Source organism: Lynx canadensis, chromosome B2 (genome assembly GCF_007474595.2).
Source record: "Lynx canadensis isolate LIC74 chromosome B2, mLynCan4.pri.v2, whole genome shotgun sequence".
In the NCBI taxonomy this organism is placed as follows: Eukaryota; Metazoa; Chordata; class Mammalia; order Carnivora; family Felidae; genus Lynx; species Lynx canadensis.
In genome coordinates this window covers 71416143-71443790 of record NC_044307.1, presented here as the reverse complement: position 1 = coordinate 71443790, position 27648 = coordinate 71416143, and the positions used below count along the sequence as shown (strand labels likewise).

The following is a 27648-nucleotide window of genomic DNA, read 5'->3' as shown; positions in this document are numbered from 1 at the left end:
GGTACTTTTTTTTTTTTTTTAATTTTTTTTTTTTCAATGTTTATTTATTTTTGGGACAGAGAGAGACAGCATGAACGGGGGAGGGGCAGAGAGAGAGGGAGACACAGAACCGGAAACAGGCTCCAGGCTCTGAGCTATCAGCCCAGAGCCCGACGCGGGGCTCGAACTCACGGACCGCGAGATCGTGACCTGGCTGAAGTCGGACGCTTAACCGACTGCGCCACCCAGGCGCCCCTAAATTGGTACTTTTAATGGAAACAACTTGGCCAGAAATCTGTCACAGAATTTTGTGACCCATTAAAACAAAGTTTAATGAGAAGGGGAAAAAAAGCCGGGGCTGGAGGGCGGTGGGGAATTGGTTACAGTCTCAAAGTTATTTTCTGTCACTTTAAAGATTTTCTTATTGTATGATATATATTCATTTATGATATATTGTATGCATAAATCTCATGGCAGTCTGTTTTTAAAAGTAATTTTTATTTTCTGTTTTCTTTTATATTCACAAGTAGTCTTTTTTTTTTTTCAGGTGTGAATTCTTAGGTTTGTTGGGTTTGTCACCATGTTGGGTTTTCTCAGTTTTTGATCATTGTTAGTTGTGTTCTCATCTGCTGCGTTCAGTCTGCAGCAAAAGAGAGATAGCCAGCCACCTGGTGTCCTAGCCTCACAGTGGTAGGGTAGTTTTGTGATCACCGTTTTGGTTTCCAGTTTGCCCCTGCCTAATGACATATGTCTCACAGCCCATCATCCTCTTTCTTATATCTGTTCTATAGGTTTAATGTGGGTATAGGAGAATTGTTAGTCTGCCATTATGAATCGTTTAGTCTGTATCACTTAATCAGAAAAAAACTTTTTCTAAGCTAATTTATCAGTAAGTGAATTTTAGCATTTCACAAACCTGTGATTTAACCTAAATATTTAATATTAATGATTTACTATTAAAATACTTGAACTGGAACTATAGTCCACTTATGTGATTATCTTAAATATGAATGTATTTTTTAATAATTAAAAAATATATAACTTCTACAGGAAAAAGCATGCTCTTTGATCACATTTTAAATAAATAAAATTTAATTTACTTTTTTCCAGAATCATGCTCATGAGCATTTCCTGGATCTTGGAGAATCCAAACGGCAGCAGACAAATCAACACAATTATCGTACAAGATCTGCATTGGAAGAGACTCCTAGACCTTCAGAAGAGATAGAAAATGGCACTAGTTCTTCAGATGTAAGATCTCAGCACATTCATAAATTTGTTATCAGTTTTACTTGTTTTTTTTAATATGACTTTCATTCTTTGTATTCATTGATGTATTATAGATGTAGCTCAAAGATGATGTTTTCTAGGTCTTACAATGATAATGATAGCTTCCATTTACTGAAGACTTATTATATATGTTCCAAGCATGGCACACATATTCATAATACCAAATCCACAAAACAAATGCATATGAATGAATTATTCCTATTTTATGTATGAGGTGTCTGAAGTTCAGAGATGTTTAGATTACCTATGTACCTAATTATTAAATGGTAGAGCGGGAGTTAAACCCAAGTGCCTTTCTTTACACTAAAGCCAACCTTTTAAACTGATACCATGTAGCTCTAGTCTGTAATTATAATAACTAATTAAGAGACATTTGGCAATTTTGGTTAGCTTTTTAGCTCTGTACTAGTGTATGACTTTCTTAATTTAATCTTTTAAATTTTCCTTATGCCTAATTATTTCTATAAATATCATTGTCCCTACTAAATTATATATTCTTTCAACAAAGGCAACCAATTTACGATCATAAATTAATCTTAAGTATTTACAACATTTCCCTTACCCTCTCCACCTTCCCAATCATCCCTCCCCCAGTTAGGTCAAAGACTCTATGATCCTATTGACTACTGTATGTTTATGAAGCAATGTTAGACATATACGGGAATTCTCTGAGTATATTCTACTTTGTAGACATGGCAGTAAAACTCAAACTGTGAGAGTATGCTAACCACAGTTGAGAAGTTAATCTCCATTGGCTTCAGGTCCTAGTATGGCCAGGTCGAAATGATAATGTCCAATCTAGTAAAATGACCAAATATACTAATAACATAATTTTGACACATGACAGTTTAGATATACACATAAAATATATGTGAGCTAGTTATTTGCCTTTATAAAATATTTCCTTATTTTTGAAAGATTTAGTATGATTCTTTTAGTAATATGTTTCTATAAAATATTCTAAATATGATTCAGCTTATTAGAAACATATTTTCACATATATCTGTTACATAGGAAAAAGTTAACTAATCCTTCATTTGTCTTCAAAACTAATTTGCTTATACTTTAACATTCATTCAGAGCAACTGAATAAATTTCTAGAGGAATACATTGAGAACAGAATATTATGTATGGTACAATATATTAACGGAAAGAATCCTGTTTTTTTTTTTAGTTCAAATATTTTGTACTTCTCTATAGTACTTAATTTTCTACTAAGTATATAGAAGTACATTTCTTTTCTCTCCCTTTAAAGAAGTAATATGTATAGTAATGATGGGAATAATCGGATCATTTGTTTATTTTTTCAGTTATATTGAGCAGAGATTAAATTTACTGTTGGATTTGATCTTTTCATATTTGCTTAGTTCTCAAAACATTGTGGAATAGTTGTATAATACATATTCTTCATTATTAAGACATCAAAAAGAAAAAATTCTTCCCCAAATAGGCTATTTTATTGAATTAGTAAAGGAATACATCCCATTATCATCTTGGAAAATTCTGTGAATATGCCCAGCAAGTGATAATACTGAACCATTCTTGTGGAGAGTAGTCTAAGCTTTGGAGTAGCTTAGTTGCTTATTAATTATGCTGCCTAGGGTAAATTGCTTAACCTTTTTAAACTTTAATTTCTTTAAATAACTGCTCCCTATCACCAGCAATGTTTTGTCTAGGTCAAATGGGATAATGTATACAACATGCTTTGAATAATTTCTGAAATACTAATAAAAGCTTAATTAACGTGAGCTGTTATTTTTACTGAAGCATAAAGTTTTATTTGAGCAAGGGAGAAATTGTGTAAGATTTTGTGACCCTGAAAAACAATTTTTATAAAGAAAATGGCTTCTCTGGAATATCCTACGTTGAGCAGAGTATATTTACTGAAGAGAAAGTGTTTGGGTATTTTTTAATCCTCTACTATTTGTATAGAATAATATCAGAGTGTAACAGTAAGATATAAATTCCTAATTTAAGCTTCTCATAACATCTGTAGAAAAACCTTAAGTTTTTAAAATGGGCCAAAAAGTAAAATTGATTCCCATTGTTACCTATAGAATTTAACATCCAATCGCAAAGATATATTGAGGCTTAAAAAACAATAACAAACAAAATGTTAATCACCTGAGAGATTGCTCTGAATCCATTATTAATAGGTATTATTTTGTTGGCTATGTTTAATAATTTTGTTGGATAAAAATATAAGACCTGTGTTTTATAGCTAATTAAAATCAGGTTTTAATGGTTGTAAATATACTATATGATTGGTACTATTAAATATCATTGATATTTTTTTTTAATTGTTATGTAATAAGAACATAGAACAAATGAGATTAAAAAAAGTTTTTGACATTTAAGTTGCTTTAAAATATGCTACTTCCCATTATGTCTGTATCTATATAATCACATATGCATAACCATTTAGCCAGGGATACATAAAGCAAGTATTTGTTAGGTATATTTCCTTCGAGCTACCTCCCCCATTTTAGCCTGCATTTTTAAAAAATCGTTAGTTAACATATAGTGTAATAACATCAGGAGTAGAATTGAGCGACTGATACTTTGTATAATCATAGAATGTTAATGTAAAATTACACAAAAAAATATATATTAAATATTTCTTAGGAAGGGGAAGTTGTTGCTGTCAGTGGTGGAACGTCTGAAGAGGATGAGAGAGCATGGCACAGTGATGGCAGTTCTAGGTAATTCATCGGATTTTATTTCTACACGTGTAATATAAAATCTTTACAAACCTGAAGGTTCGTTTTTATCAGCAACACATTTCAAATTTTCTTTGGGTTTAAAGTTATTTTTGGCGGCACGTGGGTGGCTTGGTTGGTTAATTGTCCAACTCTTGATATTAACTCAGGTCATGACCTCACTGTTGTAAGATCGAGCCTTACCCGTGTCAGGCTGCAGGCTGAGTATGGAGCCTGCGTAGGATCCTTTCTCTCCCTCTCTCTCTGCGCCCCCCCCCCCCCAAATAAATAAATTAACTTAAAAAAAATAAAGTTGGTTCTTCTTTGGCGGTCTTTTTGTAGTCCAAAAGTTAGGAGATTTTCTTTCTGATATGTTTATCTTAGCAGAAAAAAATTTTGGTCATTGCAACTAAATGTGCAAAATGCTGCTTTTAATTTGTCCTCTTAGTTGATCTTTTATATTCTGAATCCTATTATTTGTAATAGTGAACTACAAATTAGTTTCATTACTGGTTTTGAGAAATACTTAAGCATTGAAGTAATGAGATCTTGTAGAATTGTCTATTTTCATATAGTATAATTTGTCGAATGATAATTATTTCTTCCAGCAATGAGAAGTGAGGATTCCTTTATTTCCTTATAATGGTGATCTACGTTGTTATAGGGCTGATCTTTGCTGACCTTATAAGGTCTTAGTACCAAGAAAGTAGCTTTTGATTATATTTAGCTCCTTACACTTATCCCTGTCAGCAGTAGCTCTTAAAATTGCCAAGGAAACGAAGAGGTGGAGGTTATCAGAATTCCTTATATCAGTGTTAGAATCAAGGGCTTTCTTATTCCTACAACATTGACTCCTAGTGATGATATGCATGTACCCGTGGTTGTGTCTGGGAGATTTCTATATTTGAAACAGGGCAATAAAAGAAAAACTCACTTTCTTTTGGCTCAGCAATGGAAAATAGAGTATCTCAAATCATGAGACAGCATAGAAGTTCATATATTGAGAAAGTAGTAGTGGCTTCAGCAGTTAGGGGCAGTTGTAAAGACCACGGGTTCTGCAGTTTGTAGTCAGATCTGTGCTGGCATCAGATTTTCTGTGAGTGCCAAGTGCTCTGGAGAGTAGCAGCTGTGAGTATTTGGCAGGTGCCATTTTTAGTGACCATGGGCTGGAGTTAGTATAAATAAATGCTCATAAGTTGAGGACAGCTTATTCTTGGATAGATGTTTGCTCTGCAGATGCATTCCCATGCATCCAGTATAGAATCTGAAAATATTTTTTAAACCAAGTTCTTTAATATTGTTTTCAAATTAAAATGAAGTCATGAAATCATACTAGAACGCACCTTAATTATTTGATTCTTATCTGTAATGATTATTCTTAGGGAGATATAGGTAGATGTCTGTTAGGGATTTTGGGGACAGGGGTTAGAAGTGGTGGTAGTAGAATAAAACTCCAGACAAATCTGTCCTTTCCATGTTAATCTTTTTAGAGAAGTAAGGTTATACATCATCACTAAATATAGGAAAACTATTGATTTTAACATAGTGTAACTTAGATTTCTTTAAGGCATTTATAGTTTTAAAATTGTAAAAAATCAAGTAGTATTCTCATGTACTAAAATTAGAACAGAAGATAATATAACTGCATTCTTTATTTTGCACCAACATCAGTTCAATAAAATTTGACTCTTTTGAAGGTACACTGAAAAGAAATGGCAAACATGCTTAGTAGTGATACATAAAACACTAAGGCATATAGTTTTCAGAATCATGGCATTCTTTGAAGCATAAGCTATGTCTAAGGTATATGTAGATGTTGAGTAAAAGTTGCAAGCACAACCTTCCTAATAGGCTGGAACACTTGGGACAAACCCCACCTCACCCCCATTTAATATCCAGCTATCATGAAGGCACCAGTGCTCTACCATCAAAATACCTATGGTGAAGAGTTCCCTGCTCCTCTCAAATAAGTAATCCCTATGCTTCCTCCTCCTTAATGTTGGTATCTCTGCGGCATCCAAGACTACCTGCCGTTGCTAGAATTGCTCCTTATTTTTGTATTCCCCATAATATTTTGCCCCAGAATGCAGCACTCTTCAGAAATTAATTTTTTAAGTCTATTTATTTATTTTGAGAGAGGGGGAGAGAGAGAATCCCAAGCAAGCACACTCCCCACCTATAGTGAGGAGCCAACACAGGGCTCAAACTCACAAACTGTGAGATCATGACCTGAGCTGAGATCATGAGTTGAACACTCTTCTGACAGAGCCACCCAGGTGCCCCAGAAATTAATATTTTTGTTAAAATCATAGGAGGCACTTAAATTCATTGTTTCAATTAAAGCTATAGCCTTATTTATCTTAAAGTTTTTGAGATACTTAAGTTAAGCTGACAGAATTTTAAGAAACTGTTTAGAACATGAGTTGAAAGGGAAGTGTTTTTAGTTTATTTGTTACTCTGTCATTGTGATCTCTTTATATTTATAAAATAGTCTTACGGTATATCTTCTGTTTGTATTTTTTAATCCCTTTTGCCTTTTAGTGACTACTCTAGTGATTATTCTGACTGGACAGCAGATGCAGGAATTAATCTGCAGCCACCAAAGAAAATTCCTAAGCATAAAACCAAGAAAGCAGAAAGCAGTTCAGATGAAGAAGAAGAATCTGAAAAACAGAAGCAAAAACAGATTAAAAAGGAAAGGAAAAAAGTAAATGAAGAAAAAGATGGACAAATATCACCAAAGAAAAAGAAACCCAAAGAAAGAAAACAAAAGGTTTTTTTGTTTTTTTTAATATAAATTGTTTTCTATGAAAACAAAGCACACTTTTTAAAAGTGCTACTGATAAACATAAATGCTGTTGAGGCATACCAGCAAGTAGTATTGGAAAAAACTCAGAAGTATACAGTAGCAAAATATAGTATGCCAAACGTATTTAATTTTCTCAAGTTTTAAATTAGCATGTGCGAGTATTTACTTATAGAATTACCATATTCTCAATATTGAGCATTTAATCTTAGGAGCAGATTTTTTTTTGGTAATCTCTTGGGATTTATTCATTTGTGTATATAAAAAAAGTTTAAAAACATATAGTTTTATGAGTCTTTTAATTTCCTTTGCTTTTTGACCATCCTTATTGATTGTTAATTGCTGAAAATAACCAGCAAGCATAGAGAACACATGACTTGGAATAATAATGGCAGAACTTGTCATAGTTGACTACAAGGCAAATATGAATCTAAAATAGGATACTACAGTTATTAACAAGCTTTCATTAATTTATAGAGAAGATGAGCCATAATTAGATGATCCTTAGGTCAGTAGCAGTATTGACTTGATTACTTCATCTTTAGTCTGGGTAATTTGAGACAAATCAGAACGTAAGAGATAAATGTTGTGGAAATAAAAACTGTCAGCTCTTATGGAAATGGAATTCTTTTAAGAAAAATAAGAGCTGTTTAACTTTTGCTCTAAAGTAAATGAAATACAAGGGAAATGTTTTCTATTCCCCCAAAAGACTATAAGTAGAAAGTATATTTGGTTAAATAAACACAAGGAAGATTTTTTTTAACCTCTTTCATTTTTAGAATTAAATATAAGTTGTTAATTATAGGATTAAATACTAGGGAGGCTGTCTTTATCTCCAGAGAGCTTTGAAAATTTTAAGAATACTTCTGTTTTTAATGTTTATTTTATCTGTATCATCTGAACTCTTGTTTCAGCTTTATAATTATTTATTAATTTGGATTCCACAGCCTACTATTCTTATTACTTAGTTTGCTTTTGTCTGGGGATGATTTACCAAAGAGAGTATCACACATATATGTGCTCGGTTTTCTCTTGTGTGTCTCTTGTGTGTCAGTGATGATAAATGTAGGCTGACCCATTATTTTATGTGGTACACAGACTGGTTGAAGAAAACTGATTTAGCCTTCTATCTGACTAATAAACATTTTTTTTCTTATCTCAAGACAGTTTTGATTAACTTTTGAGGTTTACAGTGTTAAGTCACTGTGAGAACGTAATTTTTTTGTCTGAAGAGTGCAGTTTACCTGACTCACCTGGTTCCTTTTGATTGATAATTGTGTGTAAACTAACACCTTGGGCTTTTTCATGCAATGCCACATTTAGATCCACTGTTGCTGTTTGGCATATTTTAACTTCACAATTTTTATTGAAGTATTACAACAGGATCTGTGTGCCACTGAATTTATGTGGGACAGACTTTAAATATCATGAGGTAAGGATATTATAGACTGTTCCCTTCAATTTGGTTTTTGTACACATGGTTTGGTATTAGTCTACCAATGGATCTAACAATAGAATTGTTCTTATTCTTTAGTCTCTTTGTTATTCCAAATAAACACAATAATATTTCCCTTCTTACGCATAGGGTCATAGAGTTGGAAAGTTACAGATTCATTAAGTAATATTTACTGCAAGTATGAACAGATGAAGACATTTTCCATATGACTAATTGTATTCAAATTAATTAAGAGCCAGTAAGGCAGATAAAGAAAATGGTTATTAATAGAATTCTCCAGAGATGCAGTAAAGTCATCTCAGATGTATCTGATATATGTCCATTATATTGTTAGGAACTCTGGAAACCAGATTAATAAATTTTTATTGAAGGCTTACGGTTTATAAAGCAATACAGTGGATAAAAAGAAGTGTAAGACATAGTACTTATCTGAAAACAATGTGTGATTAACAAGTTGCTTTAATCCCCCAAGATAAAAATAGAATATCACATTGTCTAATATGTTTAATTACCAGATTAATTTTAAAGATGATAGCTCGAATCAAATAAGGACATCTTTTCTTAGAGTTTCAGGTTAAGGCTTCCAGAAATAAGATGTGAGGTAGACCTAGAAGAATTTCCATGAATACAAAGGAAAGATCTCAATTACCTGTATCTCCAAAATGAACAAAAATTCAAATGATGAGGCTGGAAATTTTGAGGAATATTCAGTGCATTTTATTTCCTAAGTGGTTTTAAGTACTAAGTGATAGAAACCTACTTTAAAAATTCTAGGTTTCCCAAGAATTATTGAGGAATAAGATGTATCATCGTAATGATTCTTGGCTGTGCCATACCAAAGTCTTACAGTTATAAATATTATTCCTATTTAATAGCCAACTTAACCTGGTTTCATGTAAGTGTTGTTCACTATTTCAGTCAATATAGGTATTTTCCTTACAGGGAGAAATATTTTTCTGCTATAATTAATAGCCCATATTGAGGCTGGAATTAACAATTTTCAGACTTTTCCTACCTTTTTTTTTCTTTTTATTAATAAGTCCAAGGAAACCGTTTTCACACATACTTTAACTCAAAACCTCAATGTATAAAACTGAAATCTGTGGCTCTAATTTTTTTTTTCTTTTTCAAGTTTTTATTTAAATTCTAGTTAGTTAACATACAGTTATGGTTTCAGGAACAGAATTTAGTGGTTTAGTGATTTATCACTTATTTTAACACCCAGGGTGCTTATCACAACAAATGCCCTCCTTAATACTTGTTACCCATTGAGCCCATGCCCCACTCACCTCCCCTCCAGCAACCCTCAGTTTGTTCTCAATAGTTCAGTCTCTAATGGTTTGCTTCCCTCTCTTTCTTTTCTTTCTTCCCTTCCCTATGTTCATCTGTTTTGTTTCTTAAATTCCACATGAGTGAAATCATATGGTATTTGTCCTTCTGTATTTCACTTAACATAGTACATTCTCGCTCCATCCATGTCGTTGCAAATGGCAAGATTTCATTCTTTTTGGTGGCTAATACTCCATTTTATATATACACCACATCTTCTTTATCTGTTCATCAGTCAGTGGACACTTGGGCTCTTTCCATAGTTTGGCTATTATTGATAATACTGCTATAAACATTGGGGTGCATGGGCCTCTGAGTATTTTTGTATCCTTTGGATAAATATCCAGTAATGCAATTGCTGGGTCATAGGGTAGTTCTGTTTTTAACTTTTGAGGAGCTTTCGTAGTCTTTTTCAGAGTGATGCACCAGTTGTTCACCTCCTTTTGTTCTGAATGTTGTCTGTAGGTTTTAGTTTATCTGGTTCTTTTTTTGTGGTGATTTGGAGAGACTGAATAACTATACTGCCATTGCTGCCGTCTTCCCAGAATAAGGTTTTTAAAAGCTGAATATATATTTTTGTTCAAAGATATCTTCCTCCTTTTATTTAACTACGTTTATAGTTATTTCAAAGGGCAGATTGAGAGATGAATGCTTTTCTGATAATATTACTTTATAATGTTCTAACTCTTAGAGATTGGCTGTAGGAGAACTCACGGAAAATGGTTTGACATTAGAAGAATGGTTACCTTCAACATGGATTACAGATACTCTTCCCCGAAGATGTCCATTTGTGCCACAGATGGGAGATGAGGTACTTTAAAATTTTTAAAAACAATCTTATCTTTAAGCCTTTTTTTTTTTTTTTATAGCTCTTGAAACAGAACTGTAGAAAACTGTAGCAGTCTCATGAAGTATCTCATTTTTGGATGCTTGTAAGCTTTGTATGGAAGAACTAATTAGGAGGAAAGCTCCAATCTTTTTTGAGGCCACTTGCCACTTTAAATATTGCAATAGCAAAAACTAAATATTGTAAGAGAATGGGAATTTTATTAACATTTTAAAAACTCGTATTGTTTTTAACAAGAGGATTCTATTGCCAGTTTTCTTTTCCTTTCTAAAAATATTTTTTTTTTCTTAGCTTAAGGCTTAAATATATAGCATGTTAAAGGAAAAATGCAATTCAGCATTTTATTTCTATTTAATTTTATTTCATAAGTTTTCATTTAAATACAATGTTTATAATTTATTTATTAGATCTTTTAAAATATTTATTGTCTTAGAATAAGGAATATTTCATTTTTTAAAAAATGTGATTGGCCATCATTTTGGACTATGCACTTATGAATTTGAAATGAAAATGTAAGATCTTAGATCAAAATTTCCCACTCCAGGGTTCATGTGTTCTTATTTTATGCATAGATGTTCAGAAGCAGAGTCATCTGGTATCCAGTAGATTAGCAGTAATAAATTAGGAAGTACAATATGAGCTTCTTTAGCAGACCACACTAATGAGCAGTAGAAAGTGGCAAGTGACAGTGGACAGTAAAAAGAAAAAAGAAAAAACAAGGGGCGCCTGGGTGGCTTAGTCGGTTAAGCTTCTGACTTCGGCCCAGGTCATGATCTCATGATTTATGAGTTGGAGCCCCCCCCCACCCCCCACTCCCGCACTGGGCTCTGTGCTGACAGCTTGAAGCCTGGAGCCTGCTTCGGATTCTGTCTCTCTCTCTCTCTGCCCCTCCCCCACTCAGGCTCTGTCTCTATCTCTCAAAAATAAATAAACATTAAAAAAAAGAAAACATATAATGCAAGAGTAACTCTAAAGAGCAGTCCAAAAAAACTCATTTAGAGACCCTACTAAAGAAGACATGAAGTGCACAGAACATTCCCGTAATGGTGATAGGTCCTAACAGATCCTTGAGCATCAAGAAGATGCTTGGTTAAATTATATTTATTATTTCCAGTAAATTATATTCACTATTACTAGAAAGTGTGTAAATCCTTGTTAAATAATTTTCTTTCAATATGTTAAACTTGTCTTTTTGATCATTGATGCTTAAACAGGTAAGTTCTCATTATTCAGCAAGCACTATTCCTTCATATGAAATTTCAAACAACTGGAGCAAAAGTACGTAGAATAATGGATATCCCAAAATGTTACTAAGAACTCAGTAACATCTTTAAAATTTTAAGCAGCATTTCTTAACAAGCTCTATTATTTTTTTTTGTAGTGGGAAGAATAGGTGGTGTCAGACTACTATGTCAAGTACCAGTTTACAAGATGGTAGTCAAGTGTCAAATTTGACCTTCATAAAATTGGAACAAATATATGCCTTGTTCTCTTTTTAACAATAAAATATATTTATATAAATACATTTTTCATGTTAAAGTTTTCTGCATATGTATATACCACTTGCTACCAAAATAAGTGAATAATAAACTGATGGTGACTCCTACTTACAATTTACTTTGTTATATAACATAGGTCAACTTATTTTGAATCCAGAAATAAAACAGTGAAACAAACAAACTGCTCATTTTATCCTCTTAATGTGTAACCAAAGTAATGTTATTTAGAACACTTTGTTTATGATTAAGTGACATTAGGACAACTTTAGGAAAAGAAGGGGAAAAATAACAAAATACTAGAATTTCTTTCTGTTCAAAGAACATTAAATTCTCTCCTGCAATTTTAGTTGATACCTTGCATCTTGGGTTAAAGGAAACATTCAAGTTTTAAAACTGTGACTTTATTTACTTTTTAGGTTTATTATTTCCGGCAAGGACATGAAGCATATGTTGAAATGGCCCGGAAAAATAAGATTTATAGTATCAATCCCAAAAAACAGCCGTGGCATAAAATGGAACTACGGGTATGGTGTTTATTATTTAAAAAGTTCTAGATTATGTAGAAAATTGTATTGAATGGTACTCTTTTCACTGTAAGAAACTGTTCCATGAAGATACCTTTTTTAGTTGAAGCAGTCCTAGAGAGTAGAAGGTATTTTCAGAGAGACACAAGATTGAATTTATATATTCCTATAGTTTATAAATTGGGTACAAAATGTAATTATAGAGAAAATTAGTACTAATGTCTAAGGTAAACTACGTATGTGTGAGTATTTCTAGATTTATCAGACAGAGTTCAAAATTATGTAGAGGTCTTTGGAACTATGTTGGAAAACTTTTATTTCAATAAAGTTTTCCCCTTTATAAATTTTTTATTTATTTATTTTTTAATGTTTATTTTTGAGAGAGAGCTTGAGTGGGGGAGGGGCAGGGGAGGCACAGATGATCTGAAGCAGGCCCTGCACTGACAACAGTGAGCCTAATGTAGGGTTCAAACCCACAAACCATGACATCATGACCGGAGCCAAAGTCAGATGCTCAACTGACTGAGCCACCCAAGCGCCCCTCTCTTTTTAAATTTTCTGTTGAGATATAATTTGTGTACTATAATATGCACAGATCTTCAGTACACAGGTCAACAAATTTTTACATGCACAGGATAATCACCACCTAGATCAAGACAGAAATGAAGAAATGTTTTAATTATTTTTATCAGTTTATTTTGTGAAGATGGTTTCTTATTTTTTATATCTTTTTTCAGGAACAAGAACTGATGAAAATAGTTGGCATAAAGTATGAAGTAGGATTACCTACCCTTTGCTGCCTTAAACTTGCTTTTCTTGATCCTGACACTGGTAAACTGACGGGTGGATCATTTACCATGAAGTAAGGACTATTGAAAGAGGCAGTGGTTTCTTAGTATTGTAGATTGTTTTTCAAGATTCATATAAATTTGAACTTTTAGATATTTTTAGGTATGTGACCTAATCAATTTGTTTCTATTTGTAATTAGATACCATGATATGCCTGATGTTATAGATTTCCTAGTCTTGAGACAACAGTTTGATGACGCAAAATATAGGCGGTGGAACATAGGTGGGTAATTTATTTAGAAGCCATACATGTTCGTAATTTTTTTAATCTAATAAATTATTTACTATTTTTAATAATTTAGAAAAAGATAATCAGAGGAATCTTCTTGCCATTTGTGGGAACGTTGATAGCAAAGTAAGATATGGTGTCAGGTATTTAACAGTGTACCCTTCAATGCAAGGATTAAGAGTACTGACCCCCTGCATAATCAAAAATCTGTGTATAACTTTTAATTCCCCCAAGAGTTAACTACCAATAGCTTACTGTTGACCAGAAGCCTTACTGATGACAATTAATACATATTTTATATATGTATTATATACTGTATTCTTAAAATAGAGTAAGCTAGAGAAAAAATATTATTAAGAAATAGTAAGGAAGAAAACATGCATATACAGTACCGTATATATCAGGGAAAAAAATCCACGTATGAGTGGACCCACACAGTCTAAACCTGTATTGTTCAGGGCTCAGTTCTCCTTTTAATATAGTTCATGCTGAAATTCTGAACATTTTCTCTCTCAGATTTGGTAACTCATTAGATTGTTTATAGCTATTTCTTCAGCTGTTTTATGTGTTGACTTAAATTTTCTTTTAAAAATATAATAATTCAAAGTTGAAGCAGAAGATGTCTTCCAGTTCAAAATGTTTAATAATTTGGACTGGGGCCAAAGCTAAACTGACATTTTCCTTTCATTTGTTTAATCTGTTATAATCTTTAAACTTAATATTGTAATCAAGACTCAAAGAAACTTTAAAATTCTTAAAAGATTCCAGACATTTAAGATGTATTCATTTATGTACACATGGATGTGCAGTTCATTAGAGTTGGGTTTTTTGTTTTTGTTTTTGTTTTTTAATTTTCAAATAGGGGCACTCTTTGGAGTGGTACATATATGGCATATTTGGTTTGAAAAACCACATCAGTTGATATGCCGGTCCACCTCTCTTCCAGTGCCATTGGAAGGCATTGGCATGGTGATTTGTCTTGTTTGGTCATGGTAAACTTAGAAATTTACATATGTGTGCTCCAAAAAGAAAAATTAGAGAAATACAGTTTATCAAAATTAGGGACATGGGAGTTATTAAAAAATTTACATTCCATGTAAATTCTATTACACCATTTTTCTGGAAACTTTGAAAGGTATGTTCCATCATATAAGGAAATGAACCAAGGAAGAGAAAGACCTGGAATCCCCTCGCCTCCACCAGGAAACAGAAAATCCAGAACAAGAAAGAGCCGAAATGAATTCCCAGTAATAAATAGTCCATAGAAGTCTCAGGATAGCATCTGTCTAGCAAGATCTATAAAATGATAATTCAGAAGATGTTGTCCTCTAAGAGCAGTCTTTAGGAAAAAAAGAAAATGGAACAGATGAATTATCTAATGTGTTTGACTTTGTTGGAAATTAAGTTGAGGAATGTTTTATAATTTAAGCCTTTAGAGAATGTGGGAAGACTTTATAAATACAGAGAAAACCAACCACAGACAGTGAAGCAGTTATTATACAAAACTATAGAAGAAGGGAATTGTATGTTTGGCTTTGTAGCAAACATAGTGCTGATAGAAACAAAATAGATTAAATAAAATACACATAAATTGTTTATACAATTATATGGAGAGGTCAGTACTTAATGTCTAAAATTAATGAGTGAAGCTGTATACTCATTTAGAAGTCTAAATAAATTCAAGAAGAAATCTTTGCAAGAATTAGAGGTTTTTCTTGGTTTTGGTTATAAGCCTTTGGTACACTTGGTTGTTTAAACTATTTGAATGTGTTACTGATAAATTTTATTTTATATATTTTTTTTTGTTTTAGAGAGCATGAGTAGGGGCGAGGGGCAGAGGGTGAGAGAGAAGAATCTTAAGCAGGCTGCATGCTCAGCATGGAGCCCAACACAGGGCTTGATCCCATGACCCTGGGATCATGACCTGAACTGAAATCAAGAGTCAGACACTCAGCTGACTAGGCCACCCAGCCACCCCTAAATTTTATTTTTTTAAAGACATGCATCTGCCAATAAAATGCAGAACAAATATTAACAGTCAGAATTTAGGAATATTCCGGAAATGAGCTGATAACCTATGTCTTCAGAAATGTTTAAAGTTTACTCTGAATGGTGTACTCTATTCCTTGCTTAATTTCATTGTTATTCTGTAGTATTGTTTGTTGAGGTTAGACATACATTATCCAGTTCCTCTTCTTTAGCATAATGTCATCAGTGTGTGTAAGATCATAAAAAATAGCTTTTTGAAACTCATGTTTACTGTAGGGTTGTGGTGACATCAAGAATGCTGTTTATTAATTATATGGTAGCTTCTCACTAAGCTTAGTGTCACTAATATATATGCATCTGAAGAGCAAGTAGAGATCTGATCTGGTAGTAGATCCTGTTTACTGCTTAACATTGGCTGTTAGAATGCTTGAATCTGCATTTGGGTCCCAATGCATACCCATTCAAAGTTAGATATAATTCAGCAACATGCACTTGTGTTCTATTAACTTACTCCTGGCTCCAGTTTCCGTTTGTCATTAAATTTCTTTTAATTTTTTTTAGTTTTTTTTTTTTTTTTTTTTTTTTTTTTTTTTTTTTAGTTCATTTTATGCTATATGTCTCTCTAAACTTCTAAATCTTTTTTTTGTAAAAAATGAGAATATAAACAAATGCTTGCTCTTTTGGGTTTGAGAATGAAACTTACTCAGATGAGTTCTAAAATACCTAATTTGTTCAAAGTCACACAGATAAGTTATTTGAACTCAAGTCCTTCAGACCCTAACCTATGCTGACCAGGAGAAAACCACTCTGTACTGTGAAAGCCAAGGAAGAGGAAAGAGGGGCAGAAAGGAAGACTTGATTTACAGTTTTCATATGACACAGAAGGAAGTTGAGAAGATAGCTTATTGGGTCTATTGGGAAAGTAGTTTTAGTAACATGACAGTAGCTGAGTACAGTTGGGTAAGGAAAGAGACAAAAGGAATGATGTCTAGTTTACAAAGGTTAGTTGTTTTTCTTTTTGTTTCTTGTTTTTATAGGAAAGGGAAAGTGAGTATATATAGGAGTGTTACAGCTTCAGGGTGATTGACATGAAAGGGACCAAACAGATTGGATGTTTTATTTTTGTTTCTAGGCTGGAGTCTTGATTGTTGGAGGAACTTGCCTATAGGAAACAAGAAAATAAAGATAGACTCTAAATACTTGTTGGGTAGAAATTATCTAAACTGTGCTTTTATTTGAATGAAAAGTTTGGGCATAGTCCTAATGATGAGCTTAAAATTCTAGAATGGTAAAAATGCTTAAGAGTGAATTTCTCCTGGCCCTAATAAATATAAGAAATGGTACTGGAAACTGGTAAGTCATATTGATGTGTTTATTAAATAAGTGTTTTCTTAAATATTACTAATTTTATTTATTGTTTATTTTGGAATGTGTAGGTCACTTTTTATATGTTTTCTGAAATTATACAGGCAGTTTAGATTTGGGTAAAAAGGAGTAAGTACAGCATCAGTACATTTCAGAGTAATGAGATGGCTTTTATTCTTATCCAGGTGACCGTTTCAGATCAGTCATAGATGATGCCTGGTGGTTTGGAACAATTGAAAGCCAGGAACCTCTTCAGCCTGAGTACCCTGATAGTTTGTTTCAGTGCTATAACGTTTGGTAAGGGAGTGTTTGTTGTATTTTAGTTCAGCTTGAGTTACTTTTAATATTTTCCCCCATCTGTTAATAAAGTGACAAAGACACTTCTTTTAAACACTTAATGTGATTTTGTAAAACTTACAACACAATATTTAGATTTTTTAATGTAAGGATTTTCCTTCCTTTAAGCTGGGACAATGGAGATACAGAAAAGATGAGTCCTTGGGATATGGAGCTTATTCCTAATAATGGTAAGTGTATGTTAGGCTTTTTGTGTCTGTGTTACAAAATTAGTTTCTTAAATAAGGAATCTGATTTGCTGACTTGCTATTGCGTAGGGTTGTTATGAAGAGCAAACAAAATATTCCGCAGTTATTTATTGCACACCTGCTATGACCTTGGATTGAAGGTAGAGATGGCATAGCATTGAACATGATAGACATAATCTTTGTCCACTTGGAATTTATAATCTTACAGTGAAGATTGAAATTAGTTAATTATAGCAAAATATGAAAATGTTTTGCTAATTATTGTGTCCTCCTAGAAGGTGAGCATTTGGGAGCAAAAATTTTTTTTTGGTAACTCCAGCGGAACGCTTAAGACTATAACATAATATTAAGATTCAGCCTTTTGAGTGAGACAAATACTCATACCCTGTCTCTGCCATCTTCTATCTGGTGTCATCTTGGCAAGTTCCTTTTTTTTTTTTTTTTCTTTCTTTTTAAATATTTATTTATTTTTGAGAGAGAGAGCGTGAGCAGGGGCCGGGCAGAAAGAGAGGGAGACACAGAATCTGAAGCAGGCTCCAGGCTCTGCACTGTCAGCCCAGAGCCTGACACGGCTCGAACCCATGGACCGTGAGATCATGACCTGAGCAGAAGTCAGACACTCAACTGACTGAACCACCCAGGCAACCCTTGGCAAGCTCTTTAAAAGACTTAAAACTTCAGATTTTTAGGACTTCAGCCTTTGAAAGTAGGTAAACTAATACAATACAGGGCTGTTGTGAGAATTAAATGCCATCATGTGCATAAAGAGCTTAATATAGAGCCTGACACATGTAAGGGCCTCCAAGAGTAGGTAGTTTGCTACTAATAACAACTGTCTTCTTGCATATGGCCTGATATATATTGCCTTAGGATTAGGGAGTCAGATTTGGGCAGTAAGCAGATCTCTTCCTGGAACTGAAAAAAAGCCGGTGTGGGTGAAGCCTGTAGATTGCATTTTCCTTCTACCTCAGTGCCCATTTTTGTTTCTATTTTTAAAAAGATATCGCACACATAAGTGTATATGCATAAAAGGACTTAAAAAGCTGTATATTCCAGAATATTAAGAATGATTATTTATAAAGGTTGGGGATTTTTCCCAATGTGTCACTTTTCTTTTCAGGTAAGAATAAAGACTTTAAAAAACAAAAGGGAGGAGCTCTTGTGACATAATAGAAATAATCATTTATAATGCAGTTGTTCACTAGTTATTGTATTCTCAAAAGTCAGAGAAAAGATAACTTGGAAATTTAACCCAGCTGGTAAACCTTAGAGATGAGAAAATCATGCTCATACATTATCTAAAACTAATTCTTTCTCAAAATTATCGCTTTGAAAATTTAATACCAATAACATATTTTTTTATCTCACTACTAAATTAGAGCTGTTTGAAACTATAAAATATCTTATACAACTTGTAACATTGTTACATGGCTTATCTTCTGATTTTATTTATCTTGTAAGCTTGAGTTTGAAGTCACATTGGACTATATATGAGAGAAGTGATGCTAGTCAGTGTTGTAATGCTTGGGGTATTTCTTGAAATGAATTAGTGGCATTAATTAATACGGTGTTTCCTACCTAAATTTAGCTGTGGGTGAAGGGGGTGATTTTTGTTGGTTTTGTTCTGTCCTGATATATATACACACATGCACCTATGGAGTTTAATTACATTTTGTAGAGGAAGAATTTTGTATACAAATAGTAGCATATTTTCCAGTGTTCTCTGATGAAGTCTAGCTCAAAGGAAAAGGTACTTGGCAGATTTGTAAATTTTGTCACCATCACCTCCTAACGATACTGTTAAAGATTCAGGTATGCAGAAGGCATGCCTTCATCATTTAAAAGCAAGAAGCATAAGAATCATCTGTTAGTATTAATAGTTCTCTGTTTCCACATTTTAAAAAGTTGAGACTTCGATTACAGTATTCATGAAAAACACCACTTTAGTTCAGTTTCACCTTGTGTATGTTTTATCAAAATAAATATGAAGATTATATTATAAAATTCAGAAAATCTTTAATTTCTATCATTTTACAGAAATATTTGTCCTTTATCTGAAACTGATAGTAGAGCAAGTTGTCTGGTATAATTTTGGAAAAGTAATTATATACCCATCTAGAGAATTATTTATAAAATTAATGTTTTAAAAATTAATGTTATTGACCCTTGAAACATATTTCTCTTTAAAGAAAAAAAGGAATATACTTACCAGATCTTTACAAGATTATACTTTAGGTTTTTTTGACAATATCAACTCTTTGTAAAGATAACCTAAATATTAACAAATAACCTAAATATTAGCAAGAAAGACATATTTTAACTAAATCTGCTTTTCTTTCTGTGTATTTCAGCTGTATTTCCTGAAGAACTAGGTACCAGTGTTCCTTTAACTGATGTTGAATGCAGATCATTGATCTATAAACCTCTTGATGGAGAATGGGGTTCCAATCCCAGGGATGAAGAATGTGAAAGAATTGTTGCAGGAATAAACCAGTTGATGACACTAGGTAAATAATAATAGTAACACAGCAATGCAGGACAAGCTGGCAAAAAGCAAAGGAAAGGAAAACTGTTAGTATTTGAATAAAATTTTTCTTCACAGTGTCATGTCAGTGGTTTTCAAATAGAGTGAGGGCCCCCAGAAATGCCAGGGATACCTCTGAAAAATCTGGATCCTCCAGAACCCAACTTGAAATCCCTCAACATATTTAAGCTGACATGATGTGAATTGGGAGAGTGGGGCTGAATGCTGAATTATAATTATATGAATAGCTGTACCAGTTTTCCCCTTAACTTTATCAATATATACACAAGGGAATACTTGCAAGGTAATAGGAGAGAATGAAATGCTTTGTCTCATATGAAAAAAAGAAAAACAATGGCCACAAAATGTTTGGTTATCTGAATTAAGGGCTTCCAAAACAACTCTAACTGGTGTGGTGGTTGGTAGCAACCCCTTCTGTCGATAGGGAATCAAGCTTAAAAGAGGGAAAAATGATGAATAAGAAGAGGAAAATACTCTGGAGACACATATTGGATGATATTTTCATTTGAAGTCTTTTTAAATATGGCAACACTTCATTTAAAGAGTCTATAAATATAATCCTAAATAATTTTAGTAGTAGTTTAGCATAAAAAGTTGTCTTACACTAAATGTGGATAAGCAAAAAATGGAGAGTGATCTTTATCAGGTTTTAGATTTTACCAGTTTACTGTGTGCCATTTGGTCAGTGACGTTGAGTCAGAGACTTCTGGATCTGTTTTTCCTCTGTACTTGCCTGATATTTCACAGAATTATGTTGTTAAAGTAAGGTAGGTTTTTGAGAAAGGTTACATTTGAATGGAATGTGTTATTATAGTGTTACTGAATGATTGTGAAAAACCTACAGATTCAGGACTGGCCAGGTTTTAAGTATAGAAATATGTGTATACTTAATAGGTCAGATTTATGTATTATCTGTCATGGCTTTTCTTCTAAGAAATCTGAATAACAAATATCCCTAGAATTTTGCAGTATAAATATAGATGTAATAAGAAGTGAGACTCTACTATGCTAGCTAAACTGTATGTATTTTCTATGAAAAGACAGTGGCAGTCTAAGGGTTATATGAATCAGAACTTGTCTTAACTCAAGCAGAATTGTGAAGTCTTGTTAAACCATGAAAATTAAACATACAAACTAATTTTTTTATTCTAGATATTGCTTCAGCGTTTGTGGCCCCTGTAGATCTGCAAGCCTATCCCATGTATTGCACTGTAGTGGCGTATCCAACGGATTTAAGTACAATTAAACAAAGACTGGAAAACAGGTTTTACAGGTTAGAACCCATTTGCTGTAGCTACTACCAAAAGAATACTAAATGATCCTTGGGTGTTTCTCAAACTTTAATGTCCATACATACCACCTAGGGATTTTGTTAAAATGCAGAGTCTGGTTCAGTAGTTTTAGTAGGACGTGAGGTTCTGCGTTTCTAAGTTCCCTGGGATGCTGATGCTCCTGATCTATAGACTTGGAATATGGTTCATAGATATGGTTTTTTCTAGTTGCTAATGAGTGGGACCTCACTGTCTTCATACTGTATTTTACAATTCAAGCCAGAGTATTTCATTTCCCACAGACATCACATTGAAATATTTGTTCATGGATTTTTTCATAGAACAATATTAAAAAGTGGGTTTTTTTTTCTTATTTTGCTTATAAATACTTAAGAACAACAAAGTTAGGAAAATTAGGGTATTTTTCATAGCTGTACTTTAGCTTGAAATATAGAGTTTAAAAAAAAGACGTCTAATTTAAATTAATTTGCATCTTCTCGTTAGCGGTTTGAGTAAACATTGAGTTCTAATCTGAGACATGCGTCGTAGGCTTATTGCCTAGAATACGTTTTTAGAAAAGTGAATTTAAGTCTATAGTTTTCACATAATGAAATCATATTTCCAGTTTTCATGACTTTTGCTTAAAAGACAACATTTTAATTTAAATCAGTGCATTAAAAAATTTCTTTGGGAGGGTCCCTGGCTGGCTCAGGTGGTTAAGCATCTGACTTTTGATCTTAGCAAAAGTTCCCACATTAGGCTCTGCTCTAGGAGTGAAGCCTGCTTAAAAAAAAAAAAAAAAAAAGTTTGTGAGCACTTTCATTTTACTGCAGTTCTTTACATTACTATTCATTTTAACTTAGGGGAATTTTTATTCATATTTCATATATTTTGATATAAAATGTGCCTTCGGTTCTTTTTATTCCTTAAATTATAATTCTGATTTGGTACTTTCTGTGCCTGCACTGAAAACACCATTTATTATTCCTTAACTTACTAAGCAAGGTTTTTCAACAAAAGCATTTATTGACATTTGGGAGCTAGAAAATTTTTTATTGTGAGGGGCTGTCCATACCTTTACCCTTTGGGTGCTAATAGTAACCCCTAGTTGTAAAAAGGAAAAATGCCTTTAAACATTGCCAGCTAAGATGTTAAGACTTCAGGTTCTAAAGATTTTTCTGATCTTGTTAGGTGCTTCTGCTGTTGGTATATTGATATTTGTCAAAAGCATAGAGATGAGGAAATCATAATGATGTGCGCCTCCCAGCCATCTTACCTTCAAAGTACACTTCTTTAAATCTTTTTTAACATCACATGTTAGAAGTTTAAGAGAAAAGGGAGTAGTTATTTTTAACTATATCCTTCCTTGTCCCTAGACCCCTAAAATTGCTAAGCCTTAAGAATTGTACTTAGTGCTTCAGAGATGGAACAAGATAGGGGAGGAAAACGGGAGAAAGAGTTGTTCCTATACACTAATTGTTGGATTACAGCTAAAAAGATAAGCTCCTGACATCTCCCACTATTGTTGTAAATGTACTTTCTCATAGAAATACTACTTAATATGGTAATGGCTAACGTGTAGTGTTTTTTAGGGTACATTATAGCTTAAATAGGCTTTATTGGCAATTGCTTAGCTTAGTAGTCACTTTAAGAAAAAATCTTGGAACACAATCCTTACATAAATTAGAAACAAACTGCCTGTTTTTGAATCTGGTAATAAAGACCTGAGTTATGTTATTTAATAAAATGATGCCTTCATGTGCGTTTTCACTGCTTCAAGTTTTGTTTTTCCTTTACTCATTGGCTACAGATTTCTTGCAGTTTATGGTTTTCCTCTCTGATACCTCTGGTTCAGTCTCATTAAACTACTACTGTCAGTTTGCCCTGCTGGGCATTAATCTAATACCTTATTTTACACAGTTTTCTATAGAGTATCCTGAAGATGCCTGTGATTCTGTTACTAGAATAAGTCTTGCAATGCTGTATGAAAAGCACACAGCTTTCTGTATGCTTCTGTACCCACAATTGTATATAATACTTGTAAAATTACATATAATTGTGTTTCTGTTCACACATCAGTATCAGTAATATTTTCTGAGCATTTTCTTCTTTGCTATTTTAAGTGGGACCACATATTGGATGATACTCTAGATGTCATTTTTGGATTTTTCTTTACTTTCAGAAAGAAAAGAAACCACTATTAATAGTCTAGTGTGTCTAATCTAGGGTGACATTTTCTATGCAAATACACAGTTACTGTTGCTACTCCTTTTTTTCCCCTGCCCAAATGAGATATATATTTTTTCAGAATAATTTTTTAAGTGGTGAGTTTTGTAATTGAATTGAGACTGCCGTTGGAAAGTTGGAATGTCTTGGTTTTAAATTGTGTGGAAATATTTCTAAATAAAATGAGGCTAAGACTTCTGTATTTTGTTTGTTTAAGGCGAGTTTCTTCCCTAATGTGGGAAGTTCGATATATAGAGCATAATACACGAACATTTAATGAGCCTGGAAGCCCTATTGTGAAATCTGCTAAGTTTGTGACTGATCTTCTTCTACATTTTATAAAGTGAGTAGTTTTTCCACACTTAATTATAATTAATTAATGTCAATATTTTAAGCTTTAAAAATGTCAAAATATAAAATGCAATCATTTTTTATATGTATGATGTTGCATGCTGTGCTATAAACTAGCTCCACTCAAGATAGGAAGCATACAATGTCTGTCTAAACACTTAGTTCATTGGCTGATATTAATTATGAAATCATAAAAGTTCTGTTACAGTTATATTCTATAGTTAATATTAAAAAATATGAATCTTTCTCTAAATCTAGCTGTTAGATAATAATAGTAAGGGGTTAAGCACTTATAGAACATAATAATGTTTTACCTAAAATAGTTCTAAACCAAATAATAATAATACAGGTGGCAGATATCACTATCTGGAATTAACAGTTAAGAAAACAGTTGTAGAGGTTTACATGTTTAATTTGCACAGGAACGGAGTGTCTGCCATCTAAGAATTTTTCATCTTAACATTATATTGCCCTTGACAAGTTTGTAAATAAGTATTTATGTAGTCCAGCAAGAAACTAAATTTAGCTTTCAAGATTCTTCTTAAAAGTCAGGTTTACTTCCTCATTCATTAATCTCCTACCAAGAATGATAACTGCAGCTCTTTAAGGGAGTAGCTCTTTTATTTTTTTATCTTAATGAATTTTATATAGCCACAGAATGAATTGAGCTTTCTAAACTGAAGCCAGAGGAATGACTCAGTGGTATGTTTTGTCTAACATACCACTCTTGAGTTCATACTAAGGTTATTTAAATTGGATAATTTTTTCTGGCTAAGAAAAAAATATATTTTATAAGTTAAGTTTAAATACTCAGCTGCTGACAGCTTTCATTTTTACATGAAGATATTATTGAGGCTTTTTTAAAAACATCTCCAATTTCATTCTCATTACTCAGCATAATCATAGGGCCCCTTTTTGTGGTATTAGTTAGGGGTTTTTTTTTGTTTTTTGTTTTTTGGAAGTTTTTTGGTAAAGAACGTAGGTAATTTCAATATAAGAAAACACCAAAGAAAATTAGTAAGATAAATGTTATGCCCTACTCTCTACCTCACTCTGTAAAGAAATCTGTTGCCTTTCAAATGGTTTGGGGGCTATTTTTACTATGCCTTTTTTTTTTTTTTCCCCAGTTTTAATGGGGAAACTAATTAAGACTAATTAAGGATTAATTATCCCTGGAAGATTGCTTACATAACTTAGTTATAAGGGCTTATAATATTTTGCCAGTGAAGTTTATAGTCTGTAATTTTGCTATATGTGTGTGTATGTACATTTCTCTTTTCCAAAGAGGAATCAATAGAATTGTGTGATACAGGAATTTCACACTTTAGTGAAATAATTTACATGAAACAATTATTTTTATATTTGGAATAGTCTATAAAATATTTTTCAAACTGTTACTTTGAAATGCCTTGTAAGAATAGATTAATGTTTAAAGCATCTATATTTTATGTATCTAAAAATAAACCCCTGCATTTTTTTAGAAGTATATAATTTGTTTATACATTTTTAGCTAACAGTAACTTTTAAATATTAGGTATATCTTGAAATTTTTATTATACTTTGAGTTATTTCTCAAAGTTTGAGATAACTCATAACTTTGAGTTATTGGCCAAATTTCAAGCAATAGGGTATATATAATGAGGTGATGTAAGAGATAAATGAGATAGAAATGTGTATTTATCATCTTAATACAATTTCGTAGATAAATTTTAAGTAACTATAAGGAAAATAACAAGAAAATCTGTATGAAAATTTAGATGGGGATTACTTCTAGCTTATGAAAGTGGGGTTTTAGGTACGGGAAACATGGGTTAGGATGTTACGGACAAGATAGATATCGATAGATTCAAAAGTTAGATGAAAGCCATTCTAGGGACAAGGAGTGTGGCATAAGGGGTAGGAAAGGGTAAGGAGTTATTAACGGAATTAAGCAATTTATACCAGGTGAATTAGAGAGTACGCGAGCATAAGTAATAAGGATACAATGCTATAAGCATGAGTTGGAGCCAGATCATGTAGGGCCTTGAATGCATTTCTAATATTAATTGATAGGGAAGAGACAGAAAGCCTAAATAGCAGATTGATTGCTACAGCTGACCAACTAAGAGGTGATGAGAGTTTAATTTATGGAAATGAGAAAGAAGCAGAGACCAAGAGATTTTGAAGGTAGAATCACAGAACTTGGCCAATGATTGGGTTTATAAGGAGGCAAGGGAAGGAATAGTGAAAAATCACGCATTACTGTGAGAATGGTAATGCTGTTAAAAATAGGAGGAAGAGTGGGGAGTGAAAATTAGGTTTAGACATGTGGAATTCTAGATGATGATAGGAATCTCAACAGAAGAGTCAGACCAAATTATAGAATTCGGAATTCATTTACACAAGTAAGGTTATCAGGGCAAAAGCTGTAGTGTCAAGAAAAGATGACTAAAGGACAAAATTTTAGGGAATGACTATAAATATTTAAGAATGAAAGGAAGAAGGAATTAGAAGACAGGAAGTATCTTAGATTTCCTTTGTGTATTGAGGAATGGAAGAGGGCATCCCACACACAGCAGCAACCTGAGCAAATACTGGGAGGTAAAAATTGGGTTTGGTGTATTGAAATAGGCCAGAATGGAAGCTCCACATAGGGTGGAGGGGCACGGGCAGGTGTGTGGGTATAGGATTTTGGAGTTAACCAATGAAAAAAGCCTTCCGCTTCAAACTTTATCTTAAAATCTGGTTTTGTTAACAGATTTAAAGGAAAAAAAATAAAATCTCAGGACTCTAATCTTACGTACTAACATTTCCTTGCTGTTTAGGGATCAGACTTGTTACAACTTAATTCCACTGTACAATTCAATGAAGAAGAAAGTTTTGTCCGATTCTGAGGTATTTAACATTTCATTATGATATTAATATTGGTCTTTTTCTATATATATATATATATATATATATGTATATATATATATATATAAAGAAATGTACACATAGTAGTTTTCAGGTAAATGCTGTAATGAAAATTATTTTTGGTTAATGCTGTAGTTTCCAAAAAGTAGTTCAGCATTTTTTTGCTGTAGTTATTAAAAATATTGTGGGGGACTCTCTAATGAGCCCATAAAGTGTTCCAGCATATACATTATGGGTTTTCCAAAGTGTAAAAGTGATAATTGGTATATAAATTACTATGGTAGATTCTCTAAACTCTAAAACATGTAATGAAGTCTAGAATGTTTAGTGAATCTGATAAACTCTTATTTCAAAGGAAGAAGAGAAAGATGCTGATGTGCCAGGAACTTCTACCCGAAAAAGAAAGGTAAGATTTTTTGTTTTAGCAGAAATACTTTATATGAATTAAAATGTATTAAAGGCAGTTTTTTAACTCTTAGTATTTTTAAAGACAGATTAAGTATTACTTCTAAATCAGTTTCCATTACAAAATACATGGTTTTCAGAACTAGGTGAATAATATTTTCATTTGAGTTACTGTATATGACCTAATTATTTGAGATTGCATTAAAAATACAAATTGTACTGTATAAATGTTACTTTATTAATTTTTTATTTTAATATATTTGAAGCTTTTATACGTTATATTTTATTAATACATTGAAAATTTTCATTTCAGGACCATCAGCCTAGAAGGAGATTACGTAACAGAGCTCAATCTTACGATATTCAAGCATGGAAGAAACAATGTCAAGAATTATTAAATCTCATATTTCAATGTGAAGATTCTGAGCCTTTCCGCCAGCCAGTAGATCTCCTTGAATATCCAGTAAGTATTTTTGAAAATATTACCTTACCTGTCAGCTTGCCATATATCTCACACATGACAATTGGCTATTTAAGCTATTTCTTATGGTT

General features: G+C 32.7%; 1 protein-coding gene across 4 annotated transcripts in view; it reads left to right on the top strand.

Moving 5' to 3' along the window:
• Positions 1-27648, top strand: part of LOC115514131 (pleckstrin homology domain interacting protein) — a 149521-nt gene that overhangs the window by 92247 nt on the left and 29626 nt on the right. For 3 of the 4 annotated variants that reach the window (XM_030315881.1, XM_030315879.1, XM_030315878.1), the window contains exons 21-36: positions 1090-1230; positions 3895-3971; positions 6510-6741; positions 8147-8206; positions 10251-10370; positions 12322-12429; positions 13167-13291; positions 13419-13501; positions 17047-17158; positions 17327-17388; positions 19758-19913; positions 21104-21224; positions 23666-23791; positions 26604-26673; positions 27047-27097; positions 27410-27559. In XM_030315881.1, the coding sequence (XP_030171741.1) occupies positions 1090-1230; positions 3895-3971; positions 6510-6741; positions 8147-8206; positions 10251-10370; positions 12322-12429; positions 13167-13291; positions 13419-13501; positions 17047-17158; positions 17327-17388; positions 19758-19913; positions 21104-21224; positions 23666-23791; positions 26604-26673; positions 27047-27097; positions 27410-27559 (1794 nt within the window). The remainder of the gene's footprint in view (positions 1-1089; positions 1231-3894; positions 3972-6509; positions 6742-8146; positions 8207-10250; positions 10371-12321; positions 12430-13166; positions 13292-13418; positions 13502-17046; positions 17159-17326; positions 17389-19757; positions 19914-21103; positions 21225-23665; positions 23792-26603; positions 26674-27046; positions 27098-27409; positions 27560-27648) is intronic. The other variant, XM_030315880.2, reaches the window with a different exon arrangement.